At 36.5% G+C, this 24,993-nt stretch overlaps 1 protein-coding gene across 1 annotated transcript in view; it reads left to right on the top strand.

Annotated features, from left to right (window-relative positions):
* ADAMTS20 (ADAM metallopeptidase with thrombospondin type 1 motif 20) overlaps nucleotides 1-24,993 on the top strand; it is a 578,468-nt gene that overhangs the window by 232,701 nt on the left and 320,774 nt on the right. The window contains 5 exon segments of the mRNA XM_053719202.1: nucleotides 8,124-8,228; nucleotides 13,012-13,157; nucleotides 22,502-22,683; nucleotides 22,794-22,930; nucleotides 24,417-24,534. Of these exon segments, the coding sequence (XP_053575177.1) occupies nucleotides 8,124-8,228; nucleotides 13,012-13,157; nucleotides 22,502-22,683; nucleotides 22,794-22,930; nucleotides 24,417-24,534 (688 nt within the window).

Below are 24,993 nucleotides of genomic sequence, written 5' to 3'. Positions count from 1 at the left end.
GATATGTAGAGAGGGATCTCTTAAAGGATATTAGGCTTGGGGAAGGTTTAAAAGTGTGCGGGAGGTCATTCCATAATTGTGGTGCTCTGTAGGAAAAGGAAGATCGAGCTGCTTTCTTTTTGTATGGAGGAAGACAAAATAATGTGCTGGTACTGGATTGGAGGTTATGGGAGGTGGGAACAGCCGGGGAGAGCATTCTGCTCAGGTAGGGTGGGAGCTTCCCAGAAAGGCTCCTAAACACAAGGCAGGAAAGATGGAGGGTGCATCTGGATTCCAGTGACAGCCAGTTTAGCTTTTTTAGCATGTCACAATGGTGGGTCCTGTAGTTAAATTGTAGAACAAAGCAGCAGGATGAGTTATACAATGTATTAAGTTTATTAAGGTGAGTTTGCGGTGCAGGTGCATATACTATGTCCCCGTAATATAAGATAGGCATCAGCATTTGCTGTACAATCTTTTCCTTTACTGTAGGGCTGAGGCAGGATTTATTTCTGTACAGGGCACCTAGTTTTGGATAAAGTTTAGATGCAAGTTTTTCTATGTGGAGGCCAAAAGATAGATTGGGGTCTAACAACATACCCAAGTATTTGAAAGAGTGGACTGTGGTCAGTGTTCAATTGGATTTTGTTTTGATGCATAGATGGGAATATTGTAATTTGTGTAATTTAGGTCCCATTCCAAAGATCATTGTGACAGTTTTGTCAGTGTTTAGGAAGAGTTTGTTTTTTGAGATCCCCTTTTCTACCTCTGTGAACTGGTCTTGGAACACTGCTTCAAGCTGCGGCAGATTGGATTTCTTTGCATAGATTACTGTGTCATCTGCATACATGTGTACAGTTGAGGATTTGCAGACATTAGGCAGATCATTTATAAATAATGTGAATAGTAGGGGGCCAAGAATGGAACCTTGGGGAACATAACATGTGACTGGGAGAGGGAGTCGCTGTCAGAAATGGAGACATATTGTGATCGATCCAATACATATGATCGAAACCAGGTTAACGGACGATCAGCAATACCAGAGTTTTTTTAGTTTGAGCAGTAGTATGTTGTGGTCTACTGTGTCAAAGGCCTTTGCAAAATCAAGGAAAATGGCTCCAGTTAGGTCTCCTTGTTCCATGCCAGTTTGGATGTCGTTGCAAACTTTTAGGAGGGCAGTTGTAGTGGAGTGATTTGGGCGAAAACCTGATTGATCAGGGGTCAGATAGTTAGATTGTCGGTAATACTCACATAGTTGCATAATGGACGCATTTTTCTAAGATTTTTGACAATACTGGGAGCAATGATATAGGGCGATAGTTAGAAACCAAGGTTAACTCCCTACTTTTATGAATAGGCACTACTCTTGCAGTTTTCCAAAGTTTGGGTATGTATCCAGACACCAAGGATTCGTTAATTAGGGCTGTGACAGGTTTATCAATTGCCAGCACACTGAGCTTCAACAGCATTGCTGGGATTTGATCAGGTCCAGACTGTTTTTTCATTTTTAGATTATTAAGGTGTTTCTTAATGACATTGATGGGTACAGCTCTAAAATTGAACTTCTCTATATTGGGTCTTTGCTGATTTAGTGGGGCCTGATCCACATTTGTAGTTTCAGGATGCGTGTCATTTATTAGTTTGTCAATCAGTGTGGTGGAGCATCCGCCAATATAACTATTAAAGGCATTTGCTACTTCTAAGGGGAGTTGCAGGGTTTGGTTGTCAACATTGACAGTGGAGGGTTGGGAGTGGATTGGTGGATTTTGTAAGTTATTTATAAGTTTCCAAAACATTCTAGGGTTTGATATGTTATTGTTCAAATGTTCACAGAAATATTGGGCCTTGGCCAATTTTGTTTGTTTAGTGCATATATTTCGCCATTGTCTATATACACAGTGATCGTTCATAGTGCCTGTATGCTTGAACTTTGACCACAATGAATCCCGAAACTGGTACATTTGAATGAGGTCAGCTGTGATCCAATTCAAGTGTGCTCCTTTTACTCTCACCTTACGCAGCGAGGCATGTAAATTCCAAACTTGTAGGAGTTCAGACTGAAAGAATTCAACTGCAGAGTCTAGATCTGGGATTAGGTTTAATATGTGCCAGGGGAGGTTCTTGATGTCATTTAGAAAAGATTACATTTTTTGAAGGACCTGGTGATTTTAACCTTGGGAGAGGATTTAGTTGCCTTTATTTTGCACACGCAGTACACTAAGCAGTGGTCACTGATATTGTTAGAGAGAACACCTGCCTCCTGGATTCGGTCGGGAGAAGTAGAGAGAATCCAGTCGAGCAGGGTGTGATTATGGCTTTTGATGTTTATGCGAGTTGGGGAGGAGATTAATTGCGTTAGCTGCAAAGATTTAAACAGCGAGCGACAGCTATTATTTTTTGGATTAAGCCAATCAATATTAAAATCTCCAAAAAACAAAATTTCACTTTTTGGATTTTGAGCTATGGTTTCACTAAGGAGATGTCCTATGTCAGAAAGGGAATGCACAGGGGAGCTAGGTGGGCGATAGATTCTTGCAATGATTGATTTACTGCACAGGATCTCAATTGTGCCAGAAAGGAAATCAAAGGTGGCAGGAGAGCTAGATTTTTGAAAGGGGGTGTACTTTGTGGAATTGTCAACATAAATTACAATGCCGCCTCCTCTCTTTGCTCTATCATTTCTATGGCATGAATACCCATGTATTGCAATGGCAGAGTCAGGTATTTTTGCGGTTAGCCACGATTCAGAGATCACAATGATTTTGGGCTTGTATTGTAAACACCATGCTTGCAGTGCATCAATTTTTGGTAGTAAACTGTGGTTATTACAGTGCACAAAGGAGAGGCCTTTTTAGCTGGAAGGCTAGGAATGGAATTTGTTGGTGGACCAGGGTTAGAGTCTACATCATTTGCAAGGGCAAGTAACATAGGAATAGGAATTTGGAAATCATTTTTGTTTGGTTATATAGTGAATGTGATACTTTAATTTTTAATTTTGTGAGGTGGGGGTAGGAGGGTTATTTTTTATAACCCTCCACCAGCACTCAGCAGATAAGTTACAGCAACAGAGCAGGCCATGGTGTATGATAATTTGTTTTTCAGTTAGAGGTGTGTGCTTATGGTGGTAGTGATGTGAACAAAATTGGAGTTAGAAAAGGGTTATCACGAATAACAGTATGGTCATATTTGGATTCATGTTAGTGGTATGAGGTGTAAACAATACCACCATACAATGTTTTGGAATGTGCAGAAAGTTCAGAAAGTCATGGGAATAATAGTGTTAGTAAAGGACCTTTAGTTTTACTTTACCCAGCCGTCAGTTAGTTCTAAAAGGGTATCCTGAGCGAAAAAACTCACTCGTAGTTTTCCAGAGTCACGTGACCTATTAGCTCCAATCAAAAAGCTTCAGATCCAGGGCGAGTGAGCTCATTCGTGATTTCCAATGTCCATGTGACCTTGAAAGCTCCAATCAGAATTACTCCCAGTCCAAGCAGTAAAGGTTCTGTATTAAGCTCCTCGGCTTCTGTTTTGAAAACAAAAGTTGCAACTGTATAAGAACAGGGTATTATAGATACTATGTGAGTGCCACAATGGATACATGTATTTACCAGATCACAAAGGGACCTGTACATTCTTCCTGATCACTGTATCTTAAGCCTCTTAGGGTGATAAATCAAAGACTAAGCATTTCAGCTGTGTCTCCAGCCTTTATCAAGATCTTTATCAAGATACCGTATATAACCAAAATGTGTTGGTTAAAAAATTTGATGGTTAAAATAAGTAAAATAAAAATAAACAATTATTGGTTTTGCAATACCCAAATATAGAGATAATACAGTATATAACCAAAATGTTTTGGTTAAAAAATTTGATGGTTAAAATAAGTAAAATAAAAATAAACAATTATTGGTTTTGCAATAACCAAATATAGAGATAGTCTCTCAAATTTTTTTAGGAAACCAACTTTAAAATTATTGGATTATTTGAGATAGACTGACCTGCATTCATGTGAATTACTTGGAAATATGATATAAATGAACACGTGTATAAAAAATATCTACCACCCTTAATACCAGAAAATTATCTAATGTGCATGGTTTAGCATTTTTTTTATTAATATATGATTGTAAAGATCTGGAAAATCCTATTTGCTTATCTTCATAGAAATATTCTGGGCTAGATCACAAGTGGCACGATAATGTTAACACGCAATATTGAAATGTTGCACCTGCTTTGCCTAGTTATCTTTCTCACGCCTCACTAACTGCCCGCTCGACCCTATCCCTTCCCATCTAATACCCTTCCTGTCTTCCACCCTCACTCCTGCTCTTACTCACATCTTCAACCTATCTCTCTCTACCGGTTCATTCCCATCTTATTTCAAAGTCACTCCCATACTCAAAGAACCCTCCCTTGACCCTAATTCTACTGAAAGTTACCGCCCCATATCACTGCTTCCACTAACATCAAAACTCCTTGAAAAACTAGTTTACAATTGCCAAACCCACTTCCTGTCCACCAACTCTTTGCTTAACCCTCTGCAATCTGGATTCCGTCCCAAACACTGAACTGAGACTGCCCTTACCATGGTTACTAACAATCTTCTCTCTGCTAAAAGTAATGGCCACTACTCTATACGCATCTTACTTGACCTCTCAGCTGCCTTCGACACAGTTGACCACCCCCTCCTCCGACAGACCCTTAGCTCTTTTGGTTTCTGTAACACTGCTCTTTCTTGGATCCACTCCTATCTTTCTCACAGGTCATTTTCTGTGTCATTTGCTGGCAAATCCTTCTCTCCAATGCCTCTGTCTGTTGGAGTACCTTAAGGATCTGTTCTGGGTCCTCTACTCTTCTCTATTTATACTTCTTCACTGGGTAAACTTATCAACAGTTATGGCTTCAAATATCACCTCTATGCTGATGACACCCAGATCTATCTCTCCACCCGATCTCTCTCCCTCTGTTCTTTCTGATGTCAGCGACTGCTTATCTGGTATTTCTTCCTGGATGGCCTCTCACCACCTAAAGATTAACATGTCCAAGACTGAGCTCCTTTTAATCCCCCCTCAAGCTCTATGCCGACTTCTGACTTTTCTATCCCTGTCGATGGCATCACCATTTCCCCATCGCCCCAAGTCCCCTGTCTTGGAGTTACACTTGACTGAAATCTATCCTTCGTCCCCTACATCCAATCACTTTCTTCATCCTGCTGCAACCTCCTACGCAATACTTCCAAGATTAGCCCTTTTCTGAGCGCAAACAGCACAAAGCAAATAATCCACTTCCTTGTTATTTCCCGACTTGACTACTGCAATTACCTACTCACGGGCCTTCCTCTTTCCCACATCTCCTCCCTTCAATCCATCCTAATTGCCTCTGCCAGGCTAATCCACCTTTCCCATCACTCTGTATCTGCTGCACCTCTCTGCAAGTCCCTTCATTGGCTCCCCATTCACAGCAGAATTAAATTCAAAATTCTCACCCTTACATACAAAGCTCTCACCAACGCCGCTCCCCACTACCTATCCTCTCTAATCAACAAGTATACTCCAGCCCGCCCGATCCAACAATGACCTGCTCCTTGCATCTTCGACTATCACCTCCTCCCATGCTAGACTGCAGGAATTCTGTCATATAGGACCTACCCTCTGGAACACTCTCCCTTGTGCTGTTGGCCTTTGCCATAATCTTTCTTCCTTTAAATGCTCCCTGAAGACTTTTTTGTTCAGAGAATCCTACCACCCAACTCAATAATACATTTATTTCACTTACCTAACATTTCCCTCATCTAACTCTGCATTAACATCTTTCTCAATCTTGCAGTCCTCACCTCCTGTTTCTCAACCTCCTACCCTTCTAGATTGTAAGTTCCCACAGGAATAGGACCCTCAATTCCTCCTGTATGTGTTTGTATAATTTTGTCCTGTCTCCACAAGTTTTATATCATTGTTTTATTTAAATGAATTTTACCCATGGATAGTGTTGCGGAATATGTTGGTGCTTCATAAATAAAGTATAATAATAATATTACAAGTTGGAAGTAAATGCGAAGCGCGAGCACAATCACATTTTATGCTCATCAGTTTATGCTGGTAGACTGTCCTTTTCAGATCACCACACAGGTTTTCTATTTGGTTCAAGTCAGGGGACTGGGATGGCCATGGCCTTGATTTTTTGGTCAGTAAACCATTTCTGTGTTGATTTTGATGTATGTTTTGGATCATTGTCCTGCTGGAAGATCCAACCACGGCCCATTTTAAGCTTTTTGGCAGAGGCAGTCAAGTATTCATTTAATATCAGTTGATATTTGATAGAATCCATGATGCCATGTATCCTAAAAAATTGTCCAGGTCATCTGGCAGAAAAACAGCCCCAAAACATTAAAGAACCACCACCATATTTAGCTGTGGGCATGAGGTACTTTTCCATATATACCTCTCTGTGTGCGCCAAACCCAACTCTGGTGTTTATTGCCAAATAGCTCTAGTTTGGTTTCATCTGACCATGGAACCCGATCCCATTTGAAGTTCCAGTCATGTCTGGCAAACTGAAGATGCTTGAGTTTGTTTTTGGATGAGAGAAGAGGCTTTTTTCTTGAAACCTTTCCAAACAACTTGTGGTGATGTAGGTGACATCAGACTTCAGCAATTCTCCAGCTGTGATCCTTGGAGATATTTTGACTATTCGAACCATCCTTTTCACAGTGTGTTGAGACAATATAGACAAACGTCCTCTTCCAGGTTGATTCATAACATTTCCAGTTGACTGGAACTTCTTAATTATTGCCCTGATGGTGGAAATGAGCATTTTCAATGCTTTTGCTATTTTCTTATAGCCACTTCCCATTTTGTGAAGCTCAACAAACCTTTGCCACACATCACAGCTATAATCTTACCCATTGTGATGAATGACTAAGGGAATTTGACCTATTTATTACCTCATATTTATACCCCTGTGAAACAAGAAGTCATGGTTGAACAATTTTCTGTTCTTATTCACCCAGGTGTAATAAAAAATGTAAAATATCAATGGGAATATACTTCAAATATGTTTTTCTCATGTGAATTCATAGGCGTGCCAATAATTGTGGCATACATATATTTAACAAAGATTTTTTTTTGATAAACCTGTGTTGTGTTTGTAATTGTTTGATATCCAAGAGAGCAGGGTATTTTTGTGTACTTTTTTAAACAAATATCAAAAGGTTAATCAATAAAGACAATTTTTGCACAGAATTCTTTGCTCATATTCACCAAGGGTGCCAATATTAGTGGAGGGCACTGTATGTATATACTGTGTGTGTGTATATATATATATATATATATATATATATATACACTTACATATGTATGTATGTATATATATATATATGTGTGTGTATATATGTGTATACACATATGTATTTATGTATATATACATATACACACACACACACACACAAACACACTTATATATATATATATATATATATATATATATATATATATATATATATACACATATATATACTGTATATATACTTTTCAGCCCTTTCCACTCAAATACCTGTAAACATGAAACTTGGTGCACATTTTTTTGCCGGATTTTTTTTATAAATATGGAGATCATATTCAGGTCCGCGGGGGCAATGTTAGGCGAGCGTATTGGTGCCGGCGAATGCAGCATAGTTGAGGCTTTGATAAATATCCCCCCATGTGTTAATTGTTACAAGAAAAAAGGGGAAAGACATTTTATGCAGTTTAAGGAGAATGTTAATGAATTTACTGCTAGCTTCAGTTGTCAATGTAAAGTAAGACTTCATCATTGTTTTTACATTTACTATCATGACTATCATAATATTGGGTCATATTGAAGTGCAATGTAACTACCTCTATAACCTGTTTCATCGCTTTTCCACTTTTATTAAATAATTTTAAAATGATACACTTTTTTGGTGTAGTCCTCTTCCTCCATAGTCCATAGTCCTGAATAGTCAGGAGCTGAAACTGTCTGACAACCTCCTTATGATCAAAGCTTGGTGCCTGCATGGCTGAGCTGTAGCATCCTTTTGATTAACGTTCATTATAATGGTTATTTAAGATATTTTTGTATATTTGTATGTGTATCTCAGTACAAAACAATTCCACTAATTATTTTAACAGAAACAATGCAAACGACTGTGGTGCACTAGTGTGGAAGGTGTACATAAGGGTTGTCGCACTCAACATATGCCTCTGGCAGATGGAAGTGATTGTGGTCACGGAATGGTAAGATTATCACTATATATTTAATAGAATGTTAACATTTTTTTTCATACAGCATTGATAGTAATATTTAATATGCATTATTTTTCATATTTTTTTTTAATCGTATGCTTTAGTCGGTCCTAATCCATCTTACATAGTGCATTGCATGAATTTTTGTGTGGTTTTTAAAGTAAGTAAACTCTCTTTGCTCTATGCTTTTTTTGTTTTTTTTCTTAACGCTGCTTTTTAACGCCCGCTGGTATTACGAGTATTGCAGGGACAGGTGTACCGCTCACTTTTTTGGCCAGACTCGGAAATACAGCAAATCCACTTACGTCAATTGCGTATCCTATATTTTCAATGGGACTTGCATAGCGCCGGTATTATGAGTCTGACCAAAAGTGAGCGGTAGACCCTCTCCTGTCAAGCTTGATACCGCATTTTAAAGTCAGTAGTTAAGAGAGTTTTACACTACAATGCCGTAGCATAAAACTCTTAACTAAAGTGCTAAAAAGTACACTAACACCCATAAACTACCTATTAACCCCTAAACCGAGGCCCCCCCACATCGCAAACACTAAAATAAATATTTTAACCCCTAATCTGCCGAACCGGACATCGCCGCCACTATAATAAATATATTAACCCCTAAACTGCCGCACTCCCGCATCGCAAACACTAGTTAAATATTATTAACCCCTAATCTGCTGGCCCCAACATCGCCAACACCTACCTACATTTATTAACCCTTAATCTGCCGCCCCCAACGTCGCCGCCACTATAATAAAGTTATTAACCCCTAAACCTAAGTCTAACCCTAACATCCCCTAACTTAAATATAATTTAAATAAATCTAAATAAAATTACTACAATTCACTAAATTATTCCTATTTAAAACTAAATACTTACCTATAAAATAAACCCTAAACTAGCTACAATATAACTAATAGTTACATTGTAGCTATCTTAGGGTTTATTTTTATTTTACAGGCATGTTTGTATTTATTTTAACTAGGTACAATAGTTATTAAATAGTTATTAACTATTTAATAACTACCTAGTTAAAATAAAGACACATTTCCCTGTAAAATAAACCCTAACCTAAGTTACAATTACATTTAACACTACACTATAATTAAATAAATTAACTAAATTAAATACAATTAATTACAATTAAATACAATTAAATAAAATTATCTAAAGTACGAAAACCCCCCCACTAAATTACAGAAAATAATAAAATAATTACAAGATTTTTAAACTAATTACACCTACTCTAATCCCCCTAACAAAATAAAAAAAGCCCCCCAAAATAAAAAAAAGCCCTACCCTAAATTACAAATAGCCCTTAAAAGTAATCAGCTCTTTTACCTGTAAAAAAAAAATACAAATACCCCCCCAACATTAAAACCCACCACCCACACAACCAACCCTACTCTAAAACCCACCCAATCCCCCCTTAAAAAAACCTAACACTAACCCCTTGAAGATCACCCTACCGTGAGACGTCTTCACCCAACCGGGCAGAAGTGGACCTCCAGACGGGCAGAAGTCTTCACCCAACCGGGCAGAAGTGGACCTCCAGATGGGCAGAAGTCTTCAACCAGACGGCATCTTCTATCTTCATCCATCCGGTGCAGAGTGGGTCCATCTTCAAGACATCCAACATGGAGCATCCTCTTCTAACGATGGCCGATGACTGAATGAAGGTTCCTTTAAATGACGTCATCCAAGATGGCGTCCCTTCAATTCCGATTGGCTGATAGAATTCTATCAGCCAATCGGAATTAAGGTAGAAAAAATCATATTGGCTGATTCAATCAGCCAATAGGATTGAAGTTCAATCCTATTGGCTGATCCAATCAGCCAATAGGAATGAGCTGGCATTCTATTCGCTGTTCCAATCAGCCAATAGAATGCCAGTTCAATCCTATTGGCTGATTGCATCAGCCGATAGGATTTTTTCTACCTTAATTCTGATTGGCTGATAGAATTCTATCAGCCAGTCGGAACTGAAGGGATGCCATCTTGGATGACGTCATTTAAAGGAACCTTCATTCAGTCGTCGACCGTTGTTAGAAGAGGATGCTCCACGTTGGATGTCTTGAAGATGGACCCGCTCCGCACCGGATGGATGAAGATAGAAGATGCCGTCTGGTTGAAGACTTCTGCCCATCTGGAGGTCCACTTCTGCCCGGTTGGGTGAAGACTTCTGCCCGTCTGGAGGTCCACTTCTGCCCGGTTGGGTGAAGACCTCTGCCCGTCTGGAGGTCCACTTCTGCCCGGTTGGGTGAAGACATCTCATGGTAGGGTGATCTTCAAGGGGTTAGTGTTAGGTTTTTTTAAGGGAGGATTGGGTGGGTTTTAAAGTAGGATTGGTTGTGTGGGTGGTGGGTTTTAATGTTGGGGGGGGAATCTGTACTTTATTTTACAGGTAAAAGAGCTGATTTACTTTGAGGCAATGCCCCGCAAAAGGCCCTTTTAAGGGCTATTCGTAATTTAGGGTAGGGTAGGGCTTTTTTTATTTTGGGGGGCTTTTTTATTTTGTTAGGGGGATTATAGTAGGTGTAATTAGTTTAAAAAATCTTGTAATTATTTTATTATTTTCTGTAATTTAGTGGGGTTTTTTTTTCGTACTTTAGATAATTTTATTTAATTGTAATTAATTGTATTTAATTTATTTAATTTATTTAATTATAGTGTAGTGTTAGGTATAATTGTAACTTAGGGTAGGTTTTATTTTACAGGTAAATTTGTCTTTATTTTAACTAGGTAGTTATTAAATAGTTAATAACTATTTAATAACTATTGTACCTAGTTAAAATAAATACAAAGTTGCCTGTAAAATAAAAATAAACCCTAAGCTAGATACAATGTAACTATTAGTTATATTGTAGCTAGCTTATGGTTTATTTTATAGGTAAGTATTAAGTTTTAAATAGGATTTATTTAGTTAATTGTAGTAATTTTATTTAGATTTATTTAAATTATATTTAAGTTAGGGGGGTTAGGGTTAGGGTTAGACTTAGGTTTAGGGGTTAATAAATGTAGTTATGTTGCGGCGACATTGGGGTCAGCAGATTAGGGGTTAATAAATATAATGTAGGGTTCGGAGATGTTGGGGGCAGCAGATTAGGGGTTCATAAGTATAATGTAGGTGGCGGCAGTGTCCGGAGCGGCAGATTAGGGGTTAATAATATAATGCAGGTGTCGGTGATGTTGGGGGCGGAAGATTAGGGGTTAATAAGTGTAATATTAGGGGTGTTTAGACTAAGGGTTCAGGTTAGGGTGTTAGGTGTAGACATAAAATGTGTTTCCCCATAGGAATCAATGGGGCTGGGTTAAGAGCTAAACGCTGCTTTTTTGCAGGTGTTAGGTTTTTTTTCAGCCGGCTCTCCCCCATTGATTCCTATGGGGAAATCGTGCACGAGCACGTTTTAGCAGCTCACCGCTAACGTAAGCAGCGCTGGTATTGAGGTGAGATGTGGAGCTAAATTTTGCTCTTCGCTCACTTTTTTGCGGTTAACGCCGGGTTTGTAAAAACCCGTAATACCAGCGTTGTCTGCAAGTGAGCGGTGAGCATAAACTGCTCGTTAGCACTGCACAGACTCTAACGCAAAACTCGTAATCTAGGTGATAATTTGTTGCATGGACCCAGACTGTGATCACTTCAGTGAGGATCTTTGTCTCCTGCTCTGTATAATCACTTGGCAATTTATTTAGGCGTTTTATATTTGTATAATTACCTGCCAGAGAAGTAGACTCTTGAAAGATCATGGACACAGATAAAATGCATTAGGAAAATACGTTTTCTGTAAAAAGTATTTTTAAAAGTGATTTGTGTATACTTTAACCATGCACATAAAATAAGCCCTACTAATTTGCAAACATCTACATTTTCCAATCTAAACTAAAAGCTTTTAATTAGCATAAAAACTTGATGTTCTCTCTATAATGTAACTGTTAGGGACCATACAACCCATCAAGGCTTTTTTGTGTTTGTATATAGTCAGTCAGTGTGGGCAAGCTGTGTCAGTACAAAGCACAATGCATTAGCCATACTTCAGAAACAAATTTGATTTAATGCATATAATGAATCTGATGTACCTGTGTTAGATCTGTATGACAGACAAAATTGATCCTGCTTGAAAGAAAAAAAAATATACAATTTATATAGGAATTAAATATATACTGATACATGCTTTTTAACCATGCTGCTAGCTGTTACAGCTTAGTCTTCTAAAGGCATGGTGCTAATGAATATCATGTTGCCGTTAACATCTATATACTCAGGCCTTTAAATTTGCAATTGCTTATTTTTAATCTGAGCTGTTATACCTTTCAGCTTCACCTGTCCAGCTGCTGATCATTTGGCTTAACTTGCTGTTTGTTTTTTAAGGCATGGCGATTTAACTGCTAATATATACAAATATACACCAATACACTGAAAATTACACTATTTACTGGATATTAAATTTGATTAGAATATAATTCTTACATCATAAAACAGCCAAAACATATTTAAAAACAAACATTTTTTTGTATTAAATGATGAATTGTTCTAAAATCATTTAAAGACAAATAGGTTTTATTTGCAAATAGTTAATGTATTTTTGGTTGCATTTGTTAGCAATAGATTTAATAATAGTCTATTTTTTTATTTTTGATATATAAAATAAATACAGTGTGTTCGAAATGTAAGCATGCCCTGGTTAATGGGCATTTTCCATAATTGATTTAATATTTTTTTTCCCTCTAAAGTGGCACAGAGATCTAAACAATTTTGTTCTTTTTTAATTACCAGCATTGCCGTGGTGGTCTTTGTGTTAACAAAGAGATTGATACGCGTACTGTTGATGGTGAATGGGGATCGTGGAGCCCCTACAGTTCTTGCTCGAGAAGCTGTGGTGGTGGAATCAAAACTACTTCCAGAGATTGCAATCATCCAAAGTAAGATTTACTTCTCTAAAATATGTATTGTGCAGCTATTTAAATATGGTGATTCACATCACAAGTCTAGTTGAATAATAAATGTATAAAATTATACATTCTGTCGTTGCAAATGAAAAATAGTTGATAAAGATAAACAAATCCTAAATAGACTGTATTGCTTTGGTACCAGCAAATGTAAAGTACTTGTAATACAGCAGTATCAGATGTTTGCGTCTTACTAATGTTCACTGGCTGATATTTGCTTTCTATTAATACACAATGGTTTACATTTAATAAAACTTGTTTTGTAAAATGAATGTATTAAAGAAAAAACGCATTGCAGCACTGCATATGGAAAGTTGGAAAATTCATAAAGGTTTGCACCTGCCACTCAGTACATCTGTGAACTGCAAATTAAGTTCTATTATAATTTATGGAGTCACATCTATCTCTTTGATATTGGCATCCAAAAAATGCATTAAGAACATTACAGAACAAACAAACAAACTAAAATGAAAAAATATCTCTCTATAAAACTGTCCATTCTAGAATATTCAAAAAAGAAAATTTGAGAACAATTAAAGCAAAATAAATTGAAAATGCAGCAACGCTGTCACAACCATGGGACAAGATTCCTCACAGGGGAATTCCGTATACAGTCTGAATAGTTTATGACTAATCCCAACCACACGTCTAGAAAACCGAAAAACACCCAGCCCCAAAAGACACCTTTTGTTCTCTCCAGTGAGACTTCTTTCCCATAACATAACATCCATGCGAGTATTTTAGCATTATAAACATTTACATAAACTATTTTGCCATTGGTGTTGGGGTTGTAATGTTTGTCCACATTACTGGCAGTTCTCTTTGATGTGCAATATATCAGGTATTGGAGTTAAGAAGCAGCGGTCTTAAAGGGACACTGAACGCAATTTTTTTTCGTGATTTAGATAGAGCATGCAATTTTAAGCAACTTTCTAATTTAATACTATTATCAAATTTTCTTCAATCTATTGGTATCTTTATTTGAAAAGCAAGAATGTAAGTTTAGATGCCGACCCATTTTTGGTGAACAACCTGGGTTGTTCTTGCTGATTGGTGGATAAATTCACCCACCAATAAACAAGTGTTGTCCAGCATACTGAACCAAAAATTGTCTGGCTCCTTAGCTTAGATGCCTTCTTTTTCAAATAAAGATAGCAAGAGAACGAAGAAAAAATTATAATAGGAGTAAATTAGAAAGTTGCTTAAAATTGAATGCTTTATCTGAATCACGAAAGAAAAAATTTGGGTTCAGTGTCCCTTTAAGACTGCTGCTCCTTAACTCGTCCACCTGCTCTGAGGTGGCGGACAGAAATCTGCCCAATCGCATATGATCGGGTTGATTGACACCCCTGTTAGTAGCGAATGTGCAGGGGGTGGCTTGCACAAGCATTTCTAGTGAAATGCTTGTGTAATGATAAATGCCGACATCGTATGCTGTCCGCATTAATCGATGTGCGGCGGACATGATCACTACAGCGGATCATGTCCATTCGCACTTTCATAAATCGGCCCCTAAGCATTAGAAGGAAGTACACAATTGAGTTTTAATTCAAATTTAAACAGATTTTACATCATATTTTTCAGGCAAGAAAAATAAACGTTTTTTAGTACAATGTCCCTTTAAGGGTTGATTGCTCGCTGGCTGATAAACAGAATACTGCTTTATTGGTGGGCAGTGATACACCTCACTAGCATAAGTGAAAAATAGATATTTTATTATCTATCACCGAGATTACGAGTTTTGCGGTAACAGGGGTGCGTTGCTAACAAGCATTTTTTTTTCAACGCTCCCTTAAGACAACGATGGTATTACAGGTTTATTTAAACCTGGCGTTAGCCGCAAAAGGTGAGCGTAGAGCAAAATTTAGCTCCACATCTCACCACAATACCAGCGTTGCTTACGGTAGCGGTAAGCTGGCTAAACGTGCTCGTGCGCGATTTCCCCATAGGAAACAATGGGGCAGATTCAGCTGAAAAAAACTTAACACCTGCAAAAAAGCAGCGTTCAGCTTCTAAGGCAGCCCCATTGATTCCTATGGGGAAATAAAATTAATGTCTACACCTAACCTCTTAACATGAACCCCGAGTATAAACACCCCTAATCTTACACTTATTAACCCCTAATCTGCCGCCCCCAACATCGCTGACACCTACATTATACTTATTAACCCCTAATTTGCCGGTCCGGACACCGCCGCCACCTACATTATCCCTATGAACCCCTAATCTGCTGCCCCCAACATCGCTGACACCTACGTTATATTTATTAACCCCTAATCTGCCCCCATGTCGCCTCAACCTACCTACATTTATTAACCTCTAATCTGCCGCCCCCATCGTCGCCGCTACTATATTAAATGTATTAACCCCTAAACCTAAGTCTAACCTAAGTCTTACACCCCCTAACTTAAATAGAATTTAAATAAAACCAAATAAAATTACTAGAATTACATAAATTAATGCTATTTAAAACTAAATACTTACCTATAAAATAAACCCTAAGCTAGATACAATATAACTAATAGTTACATTTGTATCTATCTTAGGGTTTATATTTATTTTACAGGCAACTTTGTATTTATTTTAACTAGGTACAATAGTTATTAAATAGTTATTAACTATTTAATAGCTACCTAGTTAAAATAAGTACAAATTTACCTGTAAAATAAATCCTAACCTAAATTACAATTACACCTAACACTACACTATCATTAAATTAATTGCATAAACTAACTACAATTAACTACAATTAAATTAAATAAACTAAAGTACCAAAAAACCCCACAAAATTATAGAAAATAAAAAATAATTACATGAATTTTAAATTAATTACACCTAATCTAAACCCCCCTAATAAAATAAAAAAGCCCCCAAAATAATAAAATTCCCTACCCAATACTAAATAACAAATAGCCCTTAAAAGGGCTTTTTGCGGGGCATTGCCCCAAAGTAATCAGCTCTTTTACCTGTAAAAAAAAATACAATACCCCCCAACATTAAAACCCACCACCCACACCCCCAACCCTACTCTAAAACCAACCCATTCCACCTTAATAAAACCTAACACTACACCCTTGAAGATCACCCTACCTTGAGCCATCTTCACCCAGCTGGGCACAAGTGGTCCTCCAGAGGGGCAGAAGTCTTCATCCGATCTGGGCAGAAGAGGACCTCCAGCGGTTCTATCTTGATGCCATCCGACGTGGAGCATCCTCTTCTTCCGACGGCTAAGACTGAATGAAGGTTCTTTTAAATGACGTCATCCAAGATGTCATCCCTTGAATTCCGATTGGTTGATAGGATTCTATCAGCCAATCGGTAATTAAGGTAGGAAAAATCCTATTGGCTGATGCAATCAGCCAATAGGATTGAACTTCAATCTTATTGGCTGATCCAATCAGCCAATAGGATTGAGCTTGCATTCTATTGGCTGTTCCAATCAGCCAATAGAATGCAAGCTCTTTTCTATTGCCTGATTGCATCAGCCAATAGGATTTTTCCTACCTTAATTACCGATTGGCTGACAGAATCCTATCAGCCAATCGGAATTCAAGGGACGCCATCTTGGATGACATCATTTAAAGGAACCTTCATTCAGTCTTAGCCGTCGGAAGAAGAGGATGCTCCGCGTCAGATGGCTTCAAGATGGACCCGCTCCGCTCCGGATGGATGAAGATAGAAGATGCCGCCTGGATGAAGCCTTCTGCCCGTCTGGAGGTCCTCTTCTGCCCGGATCGGATGAAGACTTCTGCCCCTCTGGAGGACCACTTGTGCTCGGCTGGGTGAAGATGGCTCAAGGTAGGGTGATCTTCAAGGGGGTAGTGTTAGGTTTTATTAAGGGGGATTGGGTGGGTTTTAGAGAAGGGTTGGGAGTGTGGGTGGTGGGTTTTAATGTTGGGGGGTATTGTATTTTATTTTACAGGTAAAAGAGCTGATTACTTTGTGGCAATGCCCCGCAAAAAGCCCTTTTAAGGGCTATTTGTAATTTAGTATAGGGTAGGGAATTTTATTATTTTGGGGGGCTTTTTATTTTATGAGGGGGATTAGAGTAGGTGTAATTAGTTTAAAATTCTTGTAATTATTTTTTTATTTTCTGTAATTTAGTGTTTGTTTTTTGCACTTTAGTTTATTTAATTTAATTGTAGTTAATTGTAGTTAGTTTATGTAATTAATTTAATGATAGTGTAGTGTTAGGTGTAATTGTAATTTAGGTTAGGATTTATTTTACAGGTAAATTTGTACTTATTTTAACTAGGTAGCTATTAAATAGTTAATAACTATTTAATAACTATTGTACCTAGTTAAAATAAATACAAAGTTGCCTGTAAAATAAATATAAACCCTAAGATAGATACAAATGTAACTATTAGTTATATTGTATCTAGCTTAGGGTTTATTTTATAGGTAAGTATTTAGTTTTAAATAGCATTAATTTATTTAATTGTAGTAATTTTATTTTGTTTTATTTAAATTATATTTAAGTAAGGGGGGTTAGACTTAGGGTTAGACTTAGGTTTAGGGGTTAATAAATTTAATAGAGTAGCGACGACGTTGGGGACGGCAGATTAGGGGTTAATAAATGTCGATAGGTGTCGGCGATGTTAGGGACGGCAGATTAGGGGTTAATAAAATGTAACTAGTGTTTGCGAGGCAGTAGTGCGGCGGTTTAGGGGTTAATATATTTATTACACTGGCGGCGATGTCCGGTCGGCAGATTAGGGGTTAAAAACTTTATTTAAGTGTTTCCGATGTGGGGGGGGGGGGCTCGGTTTAGGGGTTAATAGGTAGTTTATGGGTGTTAGTGTACTTTGTAGCACTTTAGTTAAGAGTTTTATGTTACAGCGTTAGCCCCTAAAACTCTTAACTACTGACTTTTAAATGCGGTAGGAGTCTTGACAGGAGAGTGTCTACCGCTCACTTTTTGGCAGACTCGTAATACCGGCGCTATGCAAGTCCCATTGAAAATATAGGATACACAACTGACATAAGGGGATTTGCGGTAAGCTTGAGTCGCGGAAGAAAAGTGAGCAGTACACCTGTACCTGCCAGACTCGTAATAACAGCGGCCGTCAAAAAGCAGCGTTGGGACCTCTCAACGCTGCTTTTTAAGGCTAACGCAAGACTCGTAATCTAGCAGTATATGTTTATATCTGTGTTACAAAAAAAATCTAGTACATTTTATTGCTCTTTATTTTGGATGCAACAAAAATGACGTTTTGGCAGTAGAGAATCTAAACTTATAACTGGAAAACTTTGTGTAATAATTCTGAATGAGAAGTGCTTTGTTGTCTAATTAAGGGCAGGTATTTATTACATCATCAAGAAAGGAACATAACAGCCCCACCGAGCTATCACTTTTGTAATCTCCTTTTGTAAAATTTACTGCATTACCATGTGATACCCCAAACATTTTAACAGTGTATGGTATAAAATAAAATAATACAAGATACTAAGGAGTATATATAAGGAATGCTGTTTATACAGTAACTGAAAACATTTGAGATTAAGTGAGTTTATGTTCAGAGACCAAACTATAAACAATGTAGGGAGGTTTAAACAGAATGCTAGTTATCATTGCAAAAAAATAGTTATGCAGAGCAAGTTTCTTATGCAGTTGTAAAATTGAACACCAAATCCCCAGCCCTATTTCTCTGTGACATCCCTAGTAAGAGGTTTGATTCTGTATGGTATAAGTGGCACAGTATCCTAATTATTTATTATCAAAGGCCAAAAATGTTTTGGTAGATAAAGATATACAACTATAGCAAGAATACAGAGAGAGAACTAGGTAAGAGGAAGGGAGGCAGAGGAACAAGGCGAAAGATAAGTAGACATAAATGATGGATGGTTTAATCTCTCAAGAAGTTTAGCTTGATATTTATCAGGTAAGTTAGAGTTAAAACAGCAGGTCTGTAGTATAGAGAGAGACATGTTGGGAATAGCCAGTTAAAGGGAAATTAAACACTTTAGATGGTAAAATAAAATGATAAATAGTATACATAAAAAAATTCTGCAGTATATTTTAATTATTTAATTTGTCCCCTTTTCCTGTAATCCCATTATGAAATTGTGAGCTTTTCAGTTCCTGATAAAAGTTGAAGGGCAGAACACTGTAAGGGGCATATTTATCAAGCTCCGTATGGAACTTGATGCCCCGTGTTTCTGGCAAGCCTGCAGACTCGCCAGAAACAGCAGTTATGAAGCAGCGGTCACAAAGACCGCTGCTCCATAACCTGTCCACCTGCTCTGAGCAGGCGGACAGACATCGCCGGAAATCAACCCACTCTTGTGAGCTGCTGGTGCAATGCTGAATACGGCGAGCGTACTGCTCGCCGTATTCAACGAGGTCTGGCGGACCTGATCCGCAGTGTCGGAACAGGTCCACCAGACCTTGATAAATATGGGCCTTATATTCCACACAGCCATTGGCTGCACACTTTAGTGACCTATTTATAACTGTCCCTAATTGGCCACAGCAGAGAAAGTAACCTAAGTTACAACATGGCAGCTCCCATTGTTTTATAGACACTAAAACTTTACACTTATTTTGTCAATATTTAAACAGTTAATGAAACGTTAAAAAATACATCTACATGTTATTCTCAGACTAATCTTTTCTTTGAATGCATCATTCTAGCTATCATTAATTTAGCGCTTAATGTCCCTTTAAGTAAGTATTGAAGACAAACAATAGTTAAGGTTACAGGTCTGATGATCAAAAGCTCATCGGCATTGAGATAAATCAAACAAACATTTGGGCATTTTATTTTGAGCAGTATATTATTCTGTAGATGACTCTCCATAACAGCCAAAACCCTGCACAGTTAGATAAACAGCTCTCAATGAAAAATGTGTCTTTATAAAACTGTCTGAAGGACCTTGCAATAGTGAGCAGACTTGGTAGATAGTATTGCCAAAGTGGAAAGTTTCAGATCATGAGGCACTAAGGGTCAGATGATCTGAAGGCTCTTGGTTTTGGCAAAATTATCTAATAAGTCTTGTCAGTCTTGTGAACCCCCTCAAATAATTTTATAAAGGCAAATTGTAGCTTGAGATCTGTTTATTTAGATAAACAAAGTTCTGATATGCAGAAGAGACATTTTGCATTGCAAAATAATGCTCAAAAAAGACCCAAATATTTTGTAAGATTTTTCTCCATGCCGGCAAGTTTTTGATTATCAGTGATGAAAGTGAAAGCCAGACATAAGAAAACAAGCTGAGAAGACAAAGAGAAACATATACTTGGATAGGAGGACTTTGCTATGCAGGGATGAACGGAGATATGACATTGAAGACCAAAGAACATGAGAAGATGAAAGCTATTGAATGATAAATTAATTTTCTTAAGAACATTTGCATTTCATTTAACTTTGGGATTCAAAACTTATGAAAGAGGAGGTTTAATGTATAGGAGAGCATCAGGCTTCTCCCAAATGATAAAACAACATGAAAAAAAAAACTTTCCAAAAAGTTCCATTATTGGCTTGAGTAATGTTCCAGAAAAAATAATTTTGTGGTATCATATCAGGAGAGTCGTCCAATATATGGTTTTGATCTGCTGCTTTATAAGATAATTTGTGTTAATGTTTTTTTATTTTATTTTTTAAATTTTTTGAGGAAATCTCCCATAGATTTAACTGCTCCAAAGCTATGGAAATAAATACAAGGTCTTCAATGAAGTGTCCTTAAAATGGAGAGAAAATATATATGGTGTAATATGCCAGGCACTTTAAATAACAGGAGTCTTATTCTAACCATTTACATTGTGTCATAGAGATGTAGCCACAGTTTATACTTAAATATTTGGTATAGAGAACAACGCCAAATTTTGTCCTTAAAACATTTGGAATAGAGAACAACCACAATCAAATTTATACATAGAAATCTTATCTTAATAACATGAAAATCCTGGGGGAAATAACATCAAACAACTGCATTTAGCTTGCAGTTAAATCAATATAATAGAAAAATGCATACTTCCAAGTAAGTGGATGTCTCCACCTATGAGTGGAATATTTTAAAATAAACTAAAAAAAAATCCATAAATATTTTTGGCAAGTACTTCCAGCAAGTACCCCACAGGCTATATGCTTTGTCATCAAAAGTAATAAAACTGTATAATTTTTTTTTAGTCTATTATATTCTATAGGGAGAATGTGTCGGTCTTGATAAGCCAGTGTCCATAGCTTCTGACACAAAAATGTTGCTTTGCTAATATTAATTGAAGCTTACTTTTTCATTTAGAGAACTTTAGAGAACTTTTAAATAAACTGTAACACTATAAAAAAAAGGGCTCAATGCTGAATTTTTTGGTGTGAGCTATAGTGAGAAGAACCTTAAAGTTTGGTTTTATTTTAGGGACATATTTTTTTAGTTTGTTTAAAAATGATACTATGTAAAGTATTCTTTAAGGTTAAATGGACAATCAGAGGCAAGGAAATGCTATCACGCTCTAAAGTCATTTTTTAATTCTGAATGGGTGTAATTTTCAAAAGAACTTTCCTGTTCAATCAAAACAGAGACCAGTAAACTCAAAATGCATATAGTTTTGTGTGCAGCTTTATTGTTAAGCATTCATGAAGAGCTAAAAAGGCAGAAAAAACATATTATGAGATTTTCCAAAATGTTAAACACATATGGTTTAATGTATTCAAATCACCTCCTCAGTTGGTATTCTTTTGAAGTGGAGGGCTACATATTGCCAAGGTAGGTGTATATATATATATATATATCTATCTATCTATATATATATATATATATATATATATATATATATATATATTAGGCAGGGGATGAAGAAAAATGGGTCCAGACTGCATGCTGCTAAGTGGTTGTAAGACCACAACTTTCTAAATCAAATTATGTTTACAAAGCTTACCACAGAATCAGGTATTAATTGCTCTGTTTATTGTAAAAAAAACAATAAAGTGACACAAAAATATATCCTATTTAATTGATTCCCACCCCCACACACTTGTGTGATCCTCAGAATTTAACTATAGCTGTAATATAGGAGTAGAATTAGATACAAGATAATTATTCTATTAAATATTTCCTGAAATACCATATACACATATGGGTTTTTTTCTCTTCTTTTTTAGGGCACTGCATTGAAGATCCTGGAGTTATCTTAATTTCTTTGGATTAATGCAATACACAGGAGATCTGGATTTAAAGGCCCACTGACAGGAAATTTTACTTTAATCTGGTATAAAGTAGGCTCCTACTTTAAACTGGTATTGAGTGGGCCACTAAAATATTACAGACCATACTAACTGGGCAACCATTGTTCAGTAATAACTTAAATTATTTTACAGGCCAAAAAATGGTGGGAAATATTGTGTAGGGAGGAGGATGAAATTTCGATCATGTAACACTGAGACTTGTTCAAAAGTAAGGAGAGATTTCCGAGATGAGCAGTGTTCAAATTTTGATGGAAAACATTTCAACATCAATGGCTTGACAACCAATGTGCGTTGGATCCCAAAGTATAGTGGCAGTAAGTACCAATAAAGTTGTGTTTTTTTTTATTTTTTTATTTTACAAAATCAATCAACATTACAATAAATGCTTCACAATAACAGAAATCAAATGTTTTAATATTTACAGTTCTTATAAAAGATCGTTGCAAGCTTTTTTGCCGTGTATCTGGATCAGCATCCTACTACCAGCTGAAAGACAGAGTCATAGATGGTACACCTTGTGGACCTGACAGTGATGACCTGTGTGTTCAAGGATTATGCAGGGTATTGCAAATGTTTCTCAGTCTATTTGATAATACTAACCATTTAATTATAACTGCTGCATTCATTTAGCATTTTAACAAAACTACTGCCTTCTTCATGATGTTTTTTTTTTTCTTTGAAGGATACAACATATGTTTTTGTTTGTTGCAGCTAAAATGAGGCAAACTATTCTAATGGGAGTATTTGGTTGAGCAAAGAGATTTGTCTTCCTTTGTAGATAACAAGGAAAACTTCATATTGAATAAAGAAATATTTGAAGCAACATAAAAGTGCCAACATGCTCTATTATGTTAGATCATTTAATTATTTCACTATTGTTTGCATATAACTATGTGTTTAGCCCCTGTGAAATGGTTAAACACATAGTTGAAGTCCGCTCTAGAGCAGCAATACACTATAGAGCGAGCATATGACAAGAGGCATTTGTGTATAGCCAATAATCACTAGTTAGCTTCCAGTTGGGGACTGCTGATCTTGAGCCTACTTAGGAATGCTTTTCAACATACCATGATACCATGAAAAAAGTAAAGTAAAATGAAAAGTATTTTAAAATTGCATGCTCTGAATCATGAACGTTTTATTTTGAATTTCATGTCCCTTTAACATAAGAAAGATATAGGAAACACCCACACTACACAAACGTACAATACACAGGCACATAACACACAGAAATACAATGAAAAAGTAAGCAATTAATTGGCTAAAATATTATATTGTGACCCCAGCTATCCTGAGTAATACAACTCTTCATCGCACTAAGGATACAGACACCCCAAATGTTCTATAAAATATAAATATTACAAACATATTTTTTACACAATTTAGATGACCCATAGTTTTAAAATTTGATACATGTAATGGCACAAAAATTCTGTTTTCATTATCTACATCACTTTGCCAACAAGCTATCTACTCACTCGAACAAGCTGCAGTTATGAGACTTGCAAAAACATACTTATGCTATGCTATAATATATACAGGGTTAGATACTGTTTTATAGAAAATCTTGTCTATTTTTCGCTAAGTTCTTTGTTAAAGTCCATGTAGAATTTTACTGATAAATTCTGTTATAAGCTTTTTTAAAGGGGCAGTAAACCTACACAAAAATATTATATAAATCTGCACATATATCTTAGCGCCAACCCAATTTTTCCTCCCCCTGTATCACGTGACAGCCATCAGTCAATCACAAAATTCATATACATATATACAGTGTACTTTTGCACATGCTCAGTGGGAGCTTTAGCTTCAGAATGTGTGCATATAAAAATAATCTTTGTTTTGATAAGGAAAGTATATTTGAATCATAACACTTTATTTTTTACTTTAGTGGCACTTTAAGTTTTCTTCTTTATCAGAAAACAAAAACAGTAATACATTTTAAACTGGTCACTTTTAGATGCAACAAACTGATGCTCCTGTAAAACAAACATTTTGTTGGTAAGGGAAACAATTTCTCATATGAAAAGTTGTTCTTTCTTTCTAGCAAGCTGGCTGTGATCATGTATTGAATTCCAAAGCAAGAAAAGATAAATGTGGAGTCTGTGGGGGTGATAATTCCTCGTGTAAGACCATGGCTGGCACTTTCAATAATGCACAATACGGTATGTTAATGTCTTGTCATCATATGAAAATAATAATTATCTATCTATCAATCTATCGGTCTGTCTATCAATCTATCATCTATCTATCTATTTATCTATCTATCTATCTATTTATCTATTATCTATTTATTTATCTATCTATTTAACATCTATTTTTCTATCTATCTATCTATCTATCTATCTATCATTCTATCTATCATCTATCTTTCTATCTATCTATCTATCTATCTATCTATCTATCTATCTATTTATCTATTATCTATTTATTTATCTATCTATTTAACATCTATTTTTCTATCTATCTATCTATCATTCTATCTATCATCTATCTCTCTCTCTATCTATCTATCATCTATCGTCTATCTATCTTTTTGATCTAACATCAATCTATCTATCATCTATTTATCTATCATCTATTTATTTATCTATCTATTTATCTAACATATATTTTTCTATCTA

This window comes from Bombina bombina, chromosome 6 (assembly GCF_027579735.1).
Source record: "Bombina bombina isolate aBomBom1 chromosome 6, aBomBom1.pri, whole genome shotgun sequence".
In the NCBI taxonomy this organism is placed as follows: Eukaryota; Metazoa; Chordata; class Amphibia; order Anura; family Bombinatoridae; genus Bombina; species Bombina bombina.
Note: the sequence above shows the minus strand (reverse complement) of the source record. Positions and strands in the feature narration are given on the sequence as shown.